The sequence below is a fragment of the Saccoglossus kowalevskii genome, chromosome 11, assembly GCF_978046115.1.
Source record: "Saccoglossus kowalevskii chromosome 11, keSacKowa6.1, whole genome shotgun sequence".
NCBI lineage: Eukaryota > Metazoa > Hemichordata > Enteropneusta > Harrimaniidae > Saccoglossus > Saccoglossus kowalevskii.
The window spans coordinates 36,006,848-36,021,538 of NC_140651.1; the positions used below are offsets into that span (position 1 = coordinate 36,006,848).

Genomic DNA, 14,691 nt, shown 5'->3' on the forward strand with positions numbered 1-14,691 from the left:
TATGAATTGTAGTATATCTAGTACTGTAATGTGTAATATACAATGAGAATTGTATATCTAGTACTGTAATGTGTAATATATTATATGAATTGTAGTATATCTAGTACTGTAATGTGTAATATACAATATGAATTGTATATCTAGTACTGTAATGTGCAATATACAATGTGTATTGTATATCTAGGTCAGTAACGTGTAATATACAATGTGTATTGTATATCTAGTACTGTAATGTGTAATATACAATATGTATAGTATATCTAGTACTGTAATGTGTAATATACAATGTGTATTGTATATCTAGTACTGTAACCTGTAATATACAATATGAATTGTAGTATATCTAGTACTGTAACGTGTAATATACAATGTGTATTGTATATCTAGTACTGTAACCTGTAATATACAATATGTAAAGTATATATAGTACTGTAACATGTAATATACAATATGTATAGTATATATAGTACTGTAACATGTAATATACAATATGTATAGTATATCTAGTACTGTAATGTGTAATATACAATATGTATAGTATATCAAGTACTGTAATGTGTAATATACAATATGTATAGTATATCTAGTACTGTAACCTGTAACCTGTAATATACAATATGTATAGTATATATAGTACTTTAACCTGTAATATACAATATGTATAGTATATCTAGTACTGTAACCTGTAATATACAATATGTATAGTATATATAGTACTGTAACCTGTAATATACAATATGTATAGTATATCTAGTACTGTAATGTGTAATATACAATATGTATAGTATATCTAGTACTGTAACCTGTAATATACAATATGTATAGTATATATAGTACTGTAACCTGTAATATACAATATGTATAGTATATCTAGTACTGTAACCTGTAATATACAATAATACAATATGTATAGTATATCTAGTACTATAATGTGTAATATACAATATGTATAGTATATCTGAAACAGTAACTTGTAATACACAATATAATAAAATCACAGTGCATTTTGTAATCTGTATAATATATCAGTCTTTAAATTGCCTGATTACGTAGCTTGATTGGTTGTGAATGTATATGATTCAAATACAAGTGAAATCAGCAAAAACATGATATAGGTTATGGACATAGGAGACAATAATGAACATTGAAACACTGAGCTCAAAAGGGATATATGAGAAAATTTGTGTCTCGCTTGTGAACCTAAAAAAAACAAAATTTTTTGTTATGACACTTACTTTGATTTCAATAAAATCACTTTGTAACCAAGGGCCAACACTTTGTATTACACCCTCTTTCAGCATTAACAGCTTCATATGTTTCTTCAAATCAGACATTTCTCTTTCCAGTCTTTCAAAAAATAACTTGTCACTATTTTCTGCAGGATTACATCCTCTCCTGTGAAATCTATATCCAGATGATGGTCTTATCCGCTCTTTTAATTTTGTTCTTCTTCCTTGTCTACTTGGTTGGCGTGGTGTTGCTAGCAACACAGATGATGATGTTGGATGTGATGGTACATGCAATATACTTGGAATTGAGTCACACCATGTAACTTTCTTGTCAGGATTGTCATTAATGGGAGTACTTTTTTCATCAACGTCATCATCCTTATTACATTCTTGCTGCTCTTCCTTCAAATCTTGCAGAATTTTTTGTTCGAGATCAGCATATACTAATCGTGAACAGAAACTCACAAATATAGAGATGAATGTCAACATGTGATGGACAAAGTACAGTTCCTTTGGGTCAAATCTAAACGTCACAGTATCTGGTTTATCCCACATATTCATCAATGCGTGTAAATGCAGCACATCAATACTGTTGTTTTCACTACTCATCATTCCACTGTTGTTTTCACTACTCATCATTCCACTGTTGTTTCCTATCAGTTTACAAGAGTAAACAAACAGCACATCTAACACATAGAGGGCACCATTCTCAACAAGAATTTTGACCATATTTGGATTAGTCTTTTGATGTTGGCAGTTTGGTCTGTAAATAACCATACATAGAGTCAATAGCTAATAGCAGAGTTCATGTAGTTGTAGGATTTATTTATACTACATATCCAAGTATACCTTGTTTCTGCATCACCAGCCCCATCATAATATCTTGGTTTATTGAGTGGAAGTGCAATAATGGCAGTCAGACAGCTGATAATATATTTCAGTGTTTGATATCTGTCACGTGAAGGACGAAAACCTATGTTTTGTACTTTCTTAGTTTCAGCATTCACATCAATTTTAGCTGCAAATTATTATAAAAAATAATTCAAGTGAGAACATGTTTGTTGTGGTTTATTATGCAAGTAATATTTCTAAAGAATGCAAAAAGTCAATCACTCATCCTTTTTATAAGATGGCATCACTACATGTGAAAGATTACAATCCTGATACTATGATCGTAATGATCACATGACTTTTTTTAGTCTCATTGAGTTTGTGGTCTAGAAATGAATACAAAAATATTGTTGTCTCATTGTTTAAAATATGCCCAGCAAAAATAAATGATTTTTTCAAAACCAAGATGTATTATTTGACGTAACAAATGAGAAACATGAAATAATCTAGCAACAATGAAAGTTTAGAAAGAAAATGTGTGTAGTGATGGTAATTGCAAGCATGAAATAGACAGGAATATTTTAAATTAAGATTTACCTAATAAATAAAGCCTGTCAGCTATGAGAGCAATCTAACTTACACAATTGACCAAGAAATGTTTTAAAGAAAGGAATAAAAATTATTATACATCTATGTTTGTACCAGGTTTCCATTGAAATATGTTACCAGTGTTTTTTGACATGTGTGGGATACTAGAAAATTGTAAAATGTAAATTAAGTAATTAATATCCACAGATTTTAAACATTTAAACTATCTAGGTCTATGAATTATTCCAGAACACCTATGCACCAAATTACAACTACATTGTGTAATTAATATGTATGAACCATAAAAAACTACATAAGAAGATCTACCTAATAAGTTTCATAAAAATAAGATAATTTGTTCTTGAAGTATCTTTGGACAGATATAAATACCACACATATATATACATAAACACGCACATACAAACTTATTGATAATACATGTACCTTCTCGGAGTAACAGTGTAATCAATATACACGTCAACTTCTTAACTCCTTTTTCCACTTTTGCACTGACTTCTTTACGTCCAATTCCTAATTTTAACAGTGCCTCTGTGTCAAGTGTTGTCATGTCCATATCTGCCTCTGTTGTATCTTTTTGAGAGTTTAGGTTTGCTATCTGAAGTATAAAATCTCTCAATTGTGGTGTCTTTCTACATACCAACATGTTTTTTATAATTCTACAGGCTGTTTCTCGTATCTCTCTGAAAAATATATATAAATATGCACTAGATGATTATTCAATAACTGACTTAATGTAGCCACCCACAACATCAGTGGGATCCAAATGCAGGTATTTGAATGGCCTGATAAGGTCCATGTGGACGGTATGCATTCATAGTCTAGTGAGAAGTAGTTATCTGTTGTGCAGTGTCATCAATAAGCCATTATTGTATGCAGTTATTGTAAAGATATTACATTTAAGCAAAAACTTTTCAATTTGGTCATTTCTGCCGAAAATCCAAAATGCAGTCAAATCATGTGACTGCATGATCTAATTTATCCAATTTTTCTCCTATAAAGTGTTGACCAGGCATGCTACCGGGGGGTATAAGTAAAATTTCAATCCAAGATGGTGGCCAAACCATTTGACTGATCCCAATTTGTTTTACCAGTCTGAAAGAGTTTGGTATGGAGATGCAATGTGACAAATTTCAAAATAATCACATAACTGGGCATCAATAAAAAACTACTTCCATGTGACCAATCATAAAAAAACATGGCAGAAAAAGTCACATGTCTACTATGTGGGAAATACCTCATCAGCTTTAATTAGGAAATATGTAACTGATTTATGGCAATATAGAAAAGAAATGATGAATGTAATTTAAATATATGTATTACTGTTTTCATGCTGCCGATACAAAGGTTGAATAAACATTATTATTATTATTATTATTATACTAAAGTTTTTATTGCTGATATCTGATGCAAATGAGTTGTACTATATGCCATAAAATATTCAGCTTAATTTCAATACAATGGCTGCTAAACTAGTGAACCAATTAAAACTTTGAAATTATGGTGAATAGTTTGTGTTAGCCCCTATTAGCATGAAACGTTTGAGAAAATTCCATTCTGGATATTGTCACATAATGAACAAAGCTTAGAGAGGTCAACCCAACCTACATACCAAATACCAATTCGAAAGCAGTGGTTTTCAAGAGGAAATCATTCACAATTCAATTAATTTACAGATTCAAGATTTAATAGCATACAAAAATTAAATTATTTTTTCTTTAGCGTTAATTAAAAGAATTTGTTTGATTCAACAAATGGTGAGTAATTTTTCGGATAACAAAACATTTGCCATGATTTGATCTACCAGTAGCATCAATTGGTTTCGCAAAAAGTTCATGCACACACCACAATGACTTATGACCTTATATGGTGCTTTGTACAACGTTATGCAAATCTGCCACAAAATAACAGCTAAATTACATCAATATAGACAAAAAACTTGCTGGTTATGTTTCCCTCTAAAAATATGATATAATTTAATAGTTACAATAATTTAAATGCAAATTAAGGCAACTGAGTGCTGCTAGTGAGCTCGGATTGTATACACGAATTATGACACAGGATCAAGCAGTTATCCAATCAAAGACATGAACTCGCACATCAGGTTATTCATGGCATCCATATATGTTGGCGAGATTGACCTTTCCACCTCATGTATTTTTCAAGCTGACACGTTTTTTTTTATCCATGCTTGTATATGTCACAAGTAATGAGGGATATGAGCAAAGGGTGATCTTACCTGCAACTAGAATTAGCTATAGAATAGATGACATATTGAACCAACTGTTCTTCTAATATAACTGATAATCCATAGTCACACTCAGAGAGATTAGCAAGAAATGTCATTCCATATATTTGGGCACCACTGCAACAGAATAGACAAATTACAGTGAATAATCTGGTACATGTGTGCATTGTAAGTATGATAACTTGTACAATGCAAAAGAAATCAGTGAAAAATCACAGGTTCACAGTATCACCAATGTTGAAATCACAGGTTCACAGTATCACCAATGTTGAAATCACAGATTCACAGTATCACCAATGTTGAAATCACAGGTTCACAGTATCACCAATGTTGAAATCACAGATTCACAGTATCACCAATGTTGAAATCACAGGTTCACAGTATCACCAATGTTGAAATCCAGATATTAAGACACTGATGCATTATATACTTATATACTGTACACAAAAAGTGAAGTACATGTACTTCTGCACAGAAAATAATAATAATCAAGATTACATATTGTGGAACAGGATATCCTTTATTTCATTTCAACTGAACTGTGCTCCACTTTGTCACACAATGCTAGTTTGTGTACAAGAGAAACACAACTCAACACAATAGTGTGCAGGGTAGGAGATTTTTTCCCTGCTACAATTTATTAAATTATTCAGTTTCCATTCACTATCCCCAATATCTGGACTCACAATACTTTGTTTTCATTAGAGAAGGCTGAAGGTACTCAATTGGTAAACTCAAGTAAACTATTTGCCCATTATGTACTATGCATTTAAATAATACATACAGTATTAACTTTTGGGATTCAATGAAGATACCACACTGCTATAGTCAGTTGAAATGTGTAAACATGTCTTACCAAGTTCCATCTTTGAGTACAGTACTGATGAGAGGTAGTGTGTTCCAGTCTAATATATTTGATATAATATGGTCATTATGTGCAGCTAAATTTGCCATGATACTGCATGTTACTTTCTGTCAATATAAAAGATTTATTTATATTTTCATCATGGCTAGCAAGAAATGTGACAATATTTATACAACTGTGCACAAATAATGGGTGGGATAGGGATGTGGGATATCGTATTTATATTGTCCTGTCTTCTGTGTGTGAGGGTGGCCTGTACAATATGGTTTTCCCATCCCTGCTGGTACCGTAAAAACTTGATTAAATCGCGGTAGTAAAAATAATTATTTTTTCAAGTGTGCGAACGAATAACGTTAAAACGAAAATTATTGGTTTTTGGTGTGCGAATTAAAAGAGTACTTTTAGATCGATTCAAAAAGGAGCTGTTTCCATAAATTCGTTAGTGATTTGTTTTGTTTTTCAATGAACACGATTACAGGACGTTGTTTTAGTGCCTCTGAGACTCGTGGCTAGCAACATTCATGGCGTATAGTCGGGCAGAGAACACGCACCATGTTACACTTGAAATGAAACAGTTTCATGGCAAACGTCACTCTGTACACAAACAAACAATGAACTCGTGGCTACAAAGTAGCTGTCTGGCTGCACTGCCTTTTTTATTTTTCTAGGCATTACCCGGGTGATGTTTTGGCAGATATTACGAAGCCCATCTTGCCTGGAAAAAAAACCCTGCGTTGATAAAAATGGTCTCAGAAAATGTTTAGAAAAAATAATGTTTCGCGTTGACCAAATATAATCATGCAAAGTATAAATTCAAAGTGTTTTAATACATTGATGAGAGGTCGCATTTTACGTGAACATGCACTAAGAAGGAGGAGCAAGCCAAAGTCGAAAGCCAAAGTCGTGGTGCATCATGGACATCATTTTGGGACGCAATTGAACTTCAAGTACTTCTTTGCAAAACTTGCTGCGCGGCAATGCTGACATCAAGTGTGTGTGCGAAGTTTGACCCCAAGTCACGCACTGAACTGGCGCGTTACCATAGCAACCTTTTTCTTCCGTGCCCCACGCGTCAATCTAGTAAAATTTTTATTAAATCCGAAGGTACTGTAATTACACAACTTGTATGCAACTCTGTACTGGCTTTGAATATATCAACGTCGTTTACTCAGTGCACTGCTTTTCTAATTACGCAAATTTGTTTACATATTGTACCGGCTCTGAATATTTCAACTTTGTAATGTATTGCTTTCATGATAATTACTAGTAGTTTTTAACTATTGTTAGGGCACTGACCCGGGGTATTGGGTCTGTGAATATTTCAATATCACCGACTTGATAATGCGTTGCATTCGTAATAATTACGCAAACATGAACATACCATACGTCAATTAAATAAAATTTTACTATAATATAATAAACACTGGGCAGCGCACTTCGATCGCATCATTCATGTACATTTCGACTGAACTATAATAACCACGCGTTTGAATTACGTGCGGCATTGGGCAATGACATCCAGAGTTCACGAACTGATATTTAAATTCGGGCCACCCAGCTTGACGCAAATCAATATAGTTACTTGTCATTTGTTCCAAAAATCTTTCAACTCTCACAAATACCATGGACGCGAAGAGTTAACTGGGGGTTAAATGAAGGGAAACGTCTTTCTTGGACAAAAAACACGTCAGTACAAGATTATGTGTGCAAGGTTAGATTTATAGAATGTACATGACTGCTTAACTCTGTGTTTTTTACCGAATCCGGTGTAATGAAAATGTGACACAAGGTCAATCGCCCGACCAATCAAAAACGTCAATTTACGTACCATAGGGCAGTTCACTTAAATGACGTAATAGAATAATGGCGGACACATGGTCGATGTAATCCTGTGGACCAGTGACGAAAAAGCCCTGTACTAAGCTTTCCATAATGGAAATTCCTAATCGATGTGCTGACCGATGAATATTTATCGACTAAGTAATAATCTTGCACAACATCTGTAGTGTCGTGGGGGAATGATTTTTTTCAGATCAAATCTTTACCGACAGTGGTGGATCCAGCAAAATGTATTGGGGGGGGGGGGGCAAGCTTCGCTTAAGATATACGGAGCGAAAATCGCAGAGAGGCTATGCGTAATCCAGATGATATGAATCGTTATGCGTTTGGAGGGGGGCATGGCCCCCCTTCCCCCCTCTGGATCCGCCACTGTTTACCAAACCTAAACTGCTTGCAAACTGAAAGGCTGTGATGACGGATATCATCTGCAATTGCGGCTACACCAAGTACTGATAACATAAAAACTCAAACAAAATGTATATTTTTAATGTCATCATGTAATATATTTTGAGTTATCCACTTTATTCTGGCCCGCGAATTAATAGGATACAATTTTAAACATGTTTTTCAATGCCACAAATTAAAAGGAGACATTTAAAAATTAGCGTTCAAAAATAAAATGGGTGCGCGAATTAATAGGGACCGCGAATTAATTTTAGTTTTTACTGTATTTTTAGTTGTTATAATTCAGCCTTGCAGTTCCAAAATTTTACTTGTGTGAGAATTATTTTTTTGTTTATTTTTTATTTTAGCTAAATTTTCTACCACATATAATTTGAACTTGGTTGACATTTTATAGAGATTGACGAGATATTCAGATTTGAACTTGGTTGACATTTTATAGAGATTGACGAGATATTCAGATTTGAACTTGGTTGACATTTTATAGAGATTGACGAGATATTCAGAATTGAACTTGGTTGACATTTTATAGAGATTGACGAGATATTCAGATTTGAACTTGGTTGACATTTTATAGAGATTTAGGCGAGGGTTCTCCGAACCCGCCTATTCACATAGTTCATACCCACCATAGACTCCGGTCAGTCAAAATGACTATTTTGAACTGTAGGCATTAATCAGCGATTCTGCCGGTGACGGAGAGATAGAATCCAGGTCAGGGGAAGCCCCATGACCTCAAGATTCTTTTACCCCTTACTTCACGAACCCACGTGACCGAGGCCACCTGGCAGCGCCACAGGTAGCCGTCCTTCACTCTGGTTCCTTTCTCTCCGCCTCGAGGACTTAGACCAACGCGACGGAAAGAGTGGGGAGGTTGGGGGGGACCCGGAGTCTATGGTGGGTATGAACTATGTGAATAGGCGGGTTCGGAGAACCCTCGCCTAAATTCACTACGTTCAATTACTCACCATAGACTCCGGTCAGTCAAAATGACTATTTTGAACTGTAGGCAGAGTCAGACACCGATAGGTGGCGGGTTTTTCCGAGCAAACAGAAAAAAAAGGAGAATGATGAAAGACTTTCCCCCAGTCCGGGATGAAAAACAAACCCAAAAACCTAAGTTAAGACCCAAGAAGGGTGGTGTCTTACCTTGCCTGTGCTGTCCCAGAAGCAAGAAGCCAATGCTGCTGTGGTGACAGGGTTCGGTGTGCCCGAGAAAGCTAGACCCAAGCCGAACTCTGGGGTGATAAGCTTGAAGTAGGACCGAAACAGTTTGCATGAGGGCGTAGGTTGACAGAAGCGAAACCTGGGAGCTTCCAGGAAGTGCTAGTGGAACAGACAATCTGCCCGCAAAAATGCAGAGACTGACTTATTGCCTATGCGCAGAGGCCCCTGCAGTCGTTCTGGCTGGGTCAGCAAACAAGGCCTGACCCGCTAAGACGGGGCCTAACCTGAAGAGACCCTGCTCAATAGATTGGGTGTCTCCTAGGTAGTAGTTGATGAAGACGTTCTGCGTTCTCCAGAAGCCTGCCCTCAGAATGTGTTTGAGGGGGGCACCTGACGCTAGCGCTAGTGAGTTAGCAATCGCACGGACCTCATGTTCTTGTACTTGGTGTCTCTGCAAGGTCTGTGTTGAGGAGGATAGTGTATAATAGACCTCCAGTACAGTCGCAGTAATCCACCTGGGGATGGAAGTCGGGGAAACCGGCTTATCCCGCTTGTCAGGGCCGTAACACAAAAACATGTGTTTGGTTCCCCGTCTAGAAAACCTGGTACGGTTCTCGTAGCAACTCAGCGCTCGGACCGGGCAGAGAAGCAATTCCTCCTGATCTTCCGGACTGACAATATTTGCCAGCCGGGGGATGACGATCGGTTGAGGATCGTGTCCTGGGATTTGGTTCTTGGCGAGAACCCGATTCGTGTCTTAGTACAACTTGATCGCCCATAAAAGCGGCACAACCGTCCGCAAAGGATAGTGTGCGCCTAGCTTTGACCGGCGCCTACCTGAGGCGAGGGCCAGTAGGAAGACTATTTTCCACATCAAAAAAAAAAATTGAGTGGTGCTGATTGGAGAGGCTCAAAAGGCGGTCTGCTTAGAGCGGACAACACAGCCGACAAGTCCCAGTTGGGCAGTTCCCTTGCATGGGGTCTCAGCGTCTGGAAAGCAGTAAATAGTCTCCTAATAGTAGGACAATCGGTTAGTCTTGTTCCCGTACGTTTGAATGGTGGGGCACAAGGCCGACCTGTAGCCAACGATCGCTGCGTAGGACAAACCCACTTTGTCAAACAGGTGGACGAAGGAGCCTGCTACCTGGCCAATAGAGGGATGGTATCGATCAATCTCCCTTTCACTACACTAACCAGTGTATGCTCGCAGCCTAGAAGTGTAGGCTGCATTGGTGGAATCCCAGTTCGCCCTGGCCAGGACGTTGGCAGCCCGCTCAGATAAAGCTTTCGTATGGGCGGGTCTAATGAGAGCCTCTATGCGGGTAAGTGATACCCGCTGGGCTCGTGGTAGTGCACCGTCTGGTTGGGACGGCATGTCCGGTAAGTCCGGAAGCACTGCTGGTGTTTCGACTATCGTTTCCGACAGAAGTGGAAACTAGGCCCTGTTTGGCCAATTGGGTGCGACCAATGATAATATGCAGGTGTGCACCTGTCGAAGTCTTCTCCGGTGCCCGGTGGACTAGCGGGAAGGGAGGAAAAGCGTACACAACTAAGTGGATCCGCGGGGTAGCAAAGCGACCCTGGCCCAGGCTCCTGGAGTCAGCAGGAGTGTTACGTATGTCGGGAGCTTGGTGTTCCGGAGTGCATCAAACGGTCTAACCTTGGACCGTCCACAGCCGAAACAGCCTGGAGGCTACCCACTGGGGTATCAGCCACTCCGTGTTCTGGAGACGGAGTCGCCCTGAAAGGGCGTCGCCAGACTGTTCCTCACCCCTGGAAGGTGGTGTGCGGTTAGCTCCACATTGTATTCCAGGCACCAAAGGAGGATTTTGCTCTGCTAGGACTGACAACGATGGGGAATGCGTCCCCCCTCCTTCTTGAAGGAGACCACCGCTGCGTTGTCTGTGCGGAGCAGGACTCTGTGGTCTCCAACTACGGGTAGAAAGCGTGGTAGTGCTAGGTACACTGCTCACAGTTCGAGCCGGTTGATATGGTGGTCCCAAAACTATGCGGGAGCCATATCCTTGGGCTTGTTCGTCCAATAGATGGGCTCCCAACCCTGGGGGGAGGCATTTGTTACCAGAGTCATACCTGCGGCGAGCGGGTCCAAGGGGGCCCCTCTGCCCGAGGTTGGTCAGTGACGACCACCAGGGCAGGGCTTCCTTCACTTGGTCCGAGATCGAAACCCGCCTATCTAGTTCCCATAGGAGAGCTCGGCGTTATAACAAGCGTTATACCGGGCGGCTGCGTAGTGCAGCCTGGGGAACGACCCTTCGAACCGAGGTCATCATTCCGATGATCCGCATTAGTTCACGGAGGGACACCGAGGGAATGCTGATTAGGCATTCGGCTAGGCTGCTTAGCGCTAAGCAATATGCTTGAAATAGCTAAGCCAAGCTTACCTCTGTGTCAAAACTCCATGCCCAGGACACCAACTGCGCGTTGGCTCGAGGTGGGACTTGTCAATTTACTAACGAGCCCAACTGGTGAAGTAAATCCTGTGTTAGCCTGATGCGTTTGGCTATTACCCCTTGCCCGGGTTGTTGGTAACCAGTAGTCTGGGTACGGATTGAGGTGTACCGACATCTGGTGAAGCAGCAGCACTACCTGTTTCATCCCTCTGGTGAACACGTAGGGCGCTGTTCCTAAACCGAACGGGGGGGCACCGAAGTTCGAATACTTGGCCCAGCTGGGCGATTCGAAGGAGATGGCAACTCGCTAGGTGCATCGGTACGTGCAGGTAGGCCCCGCTTAAGTCTAGCGGGGCTAGCCAGTCAAAACAGTGGATGGAGAGAAGAACCCTGAATGGTGTCTCCATGTGGAACCGATCGAGGGGCACGTACTGATTCAGTCTGTCTAGGTCCAAAACTGGACGCCTGCCACTTGTAGATTTGGTACTACGAACACATTTGGGTAGAAGCCTGGACTTAGTTCCGGCTGATGTACCCTGTGTATGGCGTCTTTCCCCAGCACACTGCTACTTCCTGTCTGATTGCTTCCGCCTTGCGGGAGTCCCCTGGCAGTGCCCAACAGGGGAGACACTGACGGGGGGAAGTGGATATTTCAGCGGTATGCCGTAAACGGATGTCACCACCTGGAAAGGTCCAGCTATCGGTCACCCGCCGTCTCCAAATCGGACTACACCAGCGCAATCTGTGTACGACAGGGATGTGTGGCCATGTGTTCGGCAGTTGCAAGGGGGGAGGGTGCTCCCTTCCCCCATGAGGCGAGTTCCCCAAGGCCTGAAGTAGTCACTAAGTTGTGACCTGGCCACTCACCGAACACGTGCCTGTCTCCCCCGATTGCAGAGGTGAGCGTCAAACATGCTTCCCCTGCTGCTGGGTAGACGTCTGCCCAGAGAGGGTGAGGAGCCACCACCTGGCTCTTACCTCCCTGGGGGCACGCCACTACCCTTCCCTCCCATGGAAGGGTATAAGCGCTTGCCTCCTGGCTGACTCTGGCTAGCGGGCAACGCCCGAGGGCGTTGTGTTTTCTGTGCTTGGGGTGCCCTCCGCTTGCCCATGGCAGGACCAACTGGCTAGCGGATTCAATCTGAACCCTCTGATTCATTGCACTCTGAAGCTCCAAGACTGTACCTACCATTCCCTGAACAAAGAGGGTGGAGGGTGTCCAGTCTGCGTCACTGAGGTGGGGGACGTACCCCAGCTCAGCTTGTCGGCGAAAACATGTGCGTCTAAGGCCGCGTCTCGTAGCACAGTAGTGGCCCTGGCCAAGCGAGCCAGGCAACACTAGGGGGTGTCGCACGTAGATGTGCGGTGACCCACCAGTAAAAATGTCGCCTGGTCTAGGAGGCTGGTGCGTTCTGCCTCCAAGGTCACCAGAGTGCTGGGCACGCATAATAATACGCTCAAGCAACTCTGCCCTCAGGGCTAGATGGGTCGTCCTCAATTGGCAAAGACACCCATGGAACGCGGCTATAACCCTTTGCCCGGTTTGCCAAATTCGTGGTACCGGGGTCTGAGGAAGGAGCCTTGGAATCCGGTTGGGGGCATTTTGGTCTCATCCCACGCTATGGGGTCTGATCCCGAAACACACCGACTGGGTAGCATTTGGTCCAGTGGGAAGTGTTGCCTAACGTTATCCCCACCCGGGGGCCTTAAGCATTACATCCTCCGCAGCTGACCAACGCCGCCCATCAACACCGTTTGCGTGCTCTGCGCCCCACTCCGCACTCAGACGGACAGGGGAGAGATGTGCCGACGGGGTTGCTTTGGATCCCGACGCCCGTGATCCCATAAGCGTTGAAGCAACCTTAGGTGGTCGCTTTAGGATCAAGGGTGGGGGTATATACATCGTATCACTGGGATCGATGATACTCCGCCTCACCCCAAAAGCGTGGCTCACCGAGTCATACAGATGGAAGACTCTGAGGGACCGCCCGGAGTACCGGCTGTATCCAACGCGAGCGAACGCGTCTCCTTTAACTTAAAATATGTGAGAGGGAGCGTGTTCGACTGTGCGTCTCATGAGAGGGTCGGTTCCCTCTGGGGGCGCCCGTGGGTCGGTAAGAAAGGAGTCAAAACCCACAGCGGGGACCAGACACAAAGATAAATTCGTTACCGTTGTACCATTACCGCGTGACGAACCCTAGCTGGCTGAAAGTGGGGGGGAGGTCAACGCGTGCCCTGCCCTGAAAGCCCTGCCCCGAGATCGGAGACTTGGCTGCCAGCACCCCGTTGGCATTCAGTGCCCGCGGATCCAGAGAAGGACCGGTGCAATTAGCCTGAGCCTCGGCCACCCCCCAAAATAGTGGGAGAGCCGTGACTGGGAACGGGGGTTCCCCGGAAGAGATGTGTTTGAATGCAAACATGCTTTCGTGTCTCTTCCTGCTTGCCCACCGAGGGGACACAGTGGAGACAGCTCGCTCCGACTGCGTCTGATCTACCCGGCCTGCCAGGGACGCAATTGCCCCGACAGTCCTTCGACCAAAGCCCTCAACTCGGAGGCAAACTCCGTGCGAGGAAGGGTCCACGAAGAGACCCGCAACGGGCCCCATAGGAGGAAAGCCTCCAGGGGCACAGCCTCGCTGCAGCCGGTAAAATCGGGTAAAAAACACCGCCTGAAAAAACAGACTGTGAGGATGCCCTCCGATCAGCGGGGGAGACCGAGAAAATATCGGTACCTCCGCCGTCGGGCCTCTTACTCGACGTCCCGGTACATGAAGTACCGGTAGCTGAGCGTGAGGACTTTCCACTCATGCAAAACACGCAACTCACTTTAACCGATTTGTTTACTGGACGCGCGACCTTGCTGTGACGCGGTCAGTGTCAGCGATTTTGATGGCTCTGAAAGAAAATCTCAGGCCTCAGAACTCCAGTGAAAAAACACGCTTTCACGCAAAAAACCCCGAAACCCACACGTAGCCACGACAAAGCATCTCGTATGCGGATTCTATGCTGGTAGATTCTGAATAAACCACTGTACGGTCGGCTCGGAAGACGAGGAGACCGGAAGAAAAAGGTAGCGAGCCTTGGAGCTGTCAT

At 42.4% G+C, this 14,691-nt stretch overlaps 1 protein-coding gene across 1 annotated transcript in view; it reads right to left on the reverse strand.

The window, feature by feature from the left end:
- LOC102801813 (uncharacterized) overlaps window positions 1–14,691 on the reverse strand; it is a 60,276-nt gene that overhangs the window by 25,818 nt on the left and 19,767 nt on the right. Inside the window, exons 6-10 of the mRNA XM_085505154.1 lie at window positions 5,771–5,886; window positions 4,906–5,031; window positions 3,093–3,349; window positions 2,079–2,247; window positions 1,236–1,992 (exon numbers count right to left, since the gene is read on the reverse strand). Coding sequence (XP_085361280.1) covers window positions 1,236–1,992; window positions 2,079–2,247; window positions 3,093–3,349; window positions 4,906–5,031; window positions 5,771–5,886 — 1,425 coding nt within the window. The remainder of the gene's footprint in view (window positions 1–1,235; window positions 1,993–2,078; window positions 2,248–3,092; window positions 3,350–4,905; window positions 5,032–5,770; window positions 5,887–14,691) is intronic.